The 1,429-nt window shown below is 57.3% G+C and overlaps 1 protein-coding gene across 1 annotated transcript in view; it reads left to right on the forward strand.

The window, feature by feature from the left end:
- The window catches only part of CCDC151 (coiled-coil domain containing 151), an 8,395-nt gene that overhangs the window by 5,629 nt on the left and 1,337 nt on the right, over window positions 1–1,429 (forward strand). Inside the window, exons 8-9 of the mRNA XM_023745792.1 lie at window positions 794–954; window positions 1,035–1,248. Of these exons, the coding sequence (XP_023601560.1) occupies window positions 794–954; window positions 1,035–1,248 (375 nt within the window). The remainder of the gene's footprint in view (window positions 1–793; window positions 955–1,034; window positions 1,249–1,429) is intronic.

Consider the following 1,429-nt stretch of genomic DNA (forward strand, 5'->3'; position numbering starts at 1 on the left):
CCCCTTACACAGAACCCATGCACACCGTCTGTACTCACCATTTCCTCTCCTGTTCAGTCTTACACCATTGACACTGACTTCTTTGGCCTGGAGGCCCTGTGAAAGCTGGGAGTTTTGTCTCTCCTGTGTCTCCATCACCTGTAACACGGTCTAGGGCCCAGCAAACTCCCCAGTGCCACCCTAGTCCCTGGGCAAGCCAAACCCCTGCCCTGGTCCCCCTTTTTGCAATGTCTTGCTTGAAATTTTCTAAGACTCTATGTTCCCTGCTGGCAAACAGTGATCCTGCTGGACCCCAGTCTGTTTCCCCCACTTTGGGCACTCCCCAACCCTCCATTCTTCTCATGGGATGACCCCCGAGGGTTCCAGGACTTGGCTCTATGGTGTCATCTGAGGCACTGTGGCCAGTGCCTTTTCAGAAATTGGCCTGGTGGCAGGATTGCTCCCGCAGCGGGCCAGTATTTCCTCATGGGATTGGGCGAGATTCCCCCCCCCACTCCCCAGAATGTTGCTGGCACCTTGATTTTGGAAAGAAGCTATGGTCACTGCTACCCTGCCTCACACGCTGATTTTTGGCTGATTCAAATTCCTGATATAGAGAGGGAAGGGCTCAGCAAATATTTGTCCCAGGCTACCCACCTGTGAGGCAGCCCTGAGTCCTATTCAGAGTCCCTACGCATCACTATGCAGAAGCTGTCAGCTCAGCCACCTGCTCTTCTTGCCCTGGGGTTCAGGAGGAGGGTGGCAGCTGGACCTGTCCAGGCCCTTGCTCTGACTGGGGTTGGGTGGGCCCTAGGCGGTGGTGCGGCGGTTCCTGGCGCAGAGCGACACCTTCACGCAGTTGGAGATGCTCAAGAATGAGAACATGGAGCTGCTGCTGAAACTGAAGCAAGAGAAGGAGCAGCTGCAGCAGGAGCTCGAAGACCACAAGTACTCAGGGGAGGCCATGCTAGTGAGGTGAGGTCCCAGTGCCGGAGGAAGAGGGTGAGGGCCCGGGGTCCTCTGCACTCCCACAGCTCTCTCTCCGTTCTCTGCAGTGAACAGAGGCTGCAGGCCGTGTTGCAGAGTAGCCTCAATGCAGAGCAGCAGCGGAAGGCTAAGGCCCAGGCCGAGCTGAAGCAGGCCATATGGGCGATGCAAATCCTGAGGGAGGGCCTGGAGCACCTGGCGGGCAAGCTGGACCACCTCACAATGGGCAGCCAGGGCTCTGAGGAAGACCTACCCAGAACCACTCAGGACTTAGCCCCTCAGGTGGGGTGTCCGCCCCATAGCCCCATTGATAGGAACCCCCCCTCCATGCCCCATCCAGAACATCAGAAGCCCACTTAGAAGGGAGTCCTTACCCCATGTTCTTGGGGTAACCTCCTTACTCCTAAGTGGCCCAAGACTTCAGAGACCCTGTGCTGCCTCAAGACGCACCCCCAGAGAAAAG

The sequence above is a fragment of the Myotis lucifugus genome, unplaced genomic scaffold, assembly GCF_000147115.1.
Source record: "Myotis lucifugus unplaced genomic scaffold, Myoluc2.0 scaffold_583, whole genome shotgun sequence".
Classification (NCBI taxonomy): domain Eukaryota; kingdom Metazoa; phylum Chordata; class Mammalia; order Chiroptera; family Vespertilionidae; genus Myotis; species Myotis lucifugus.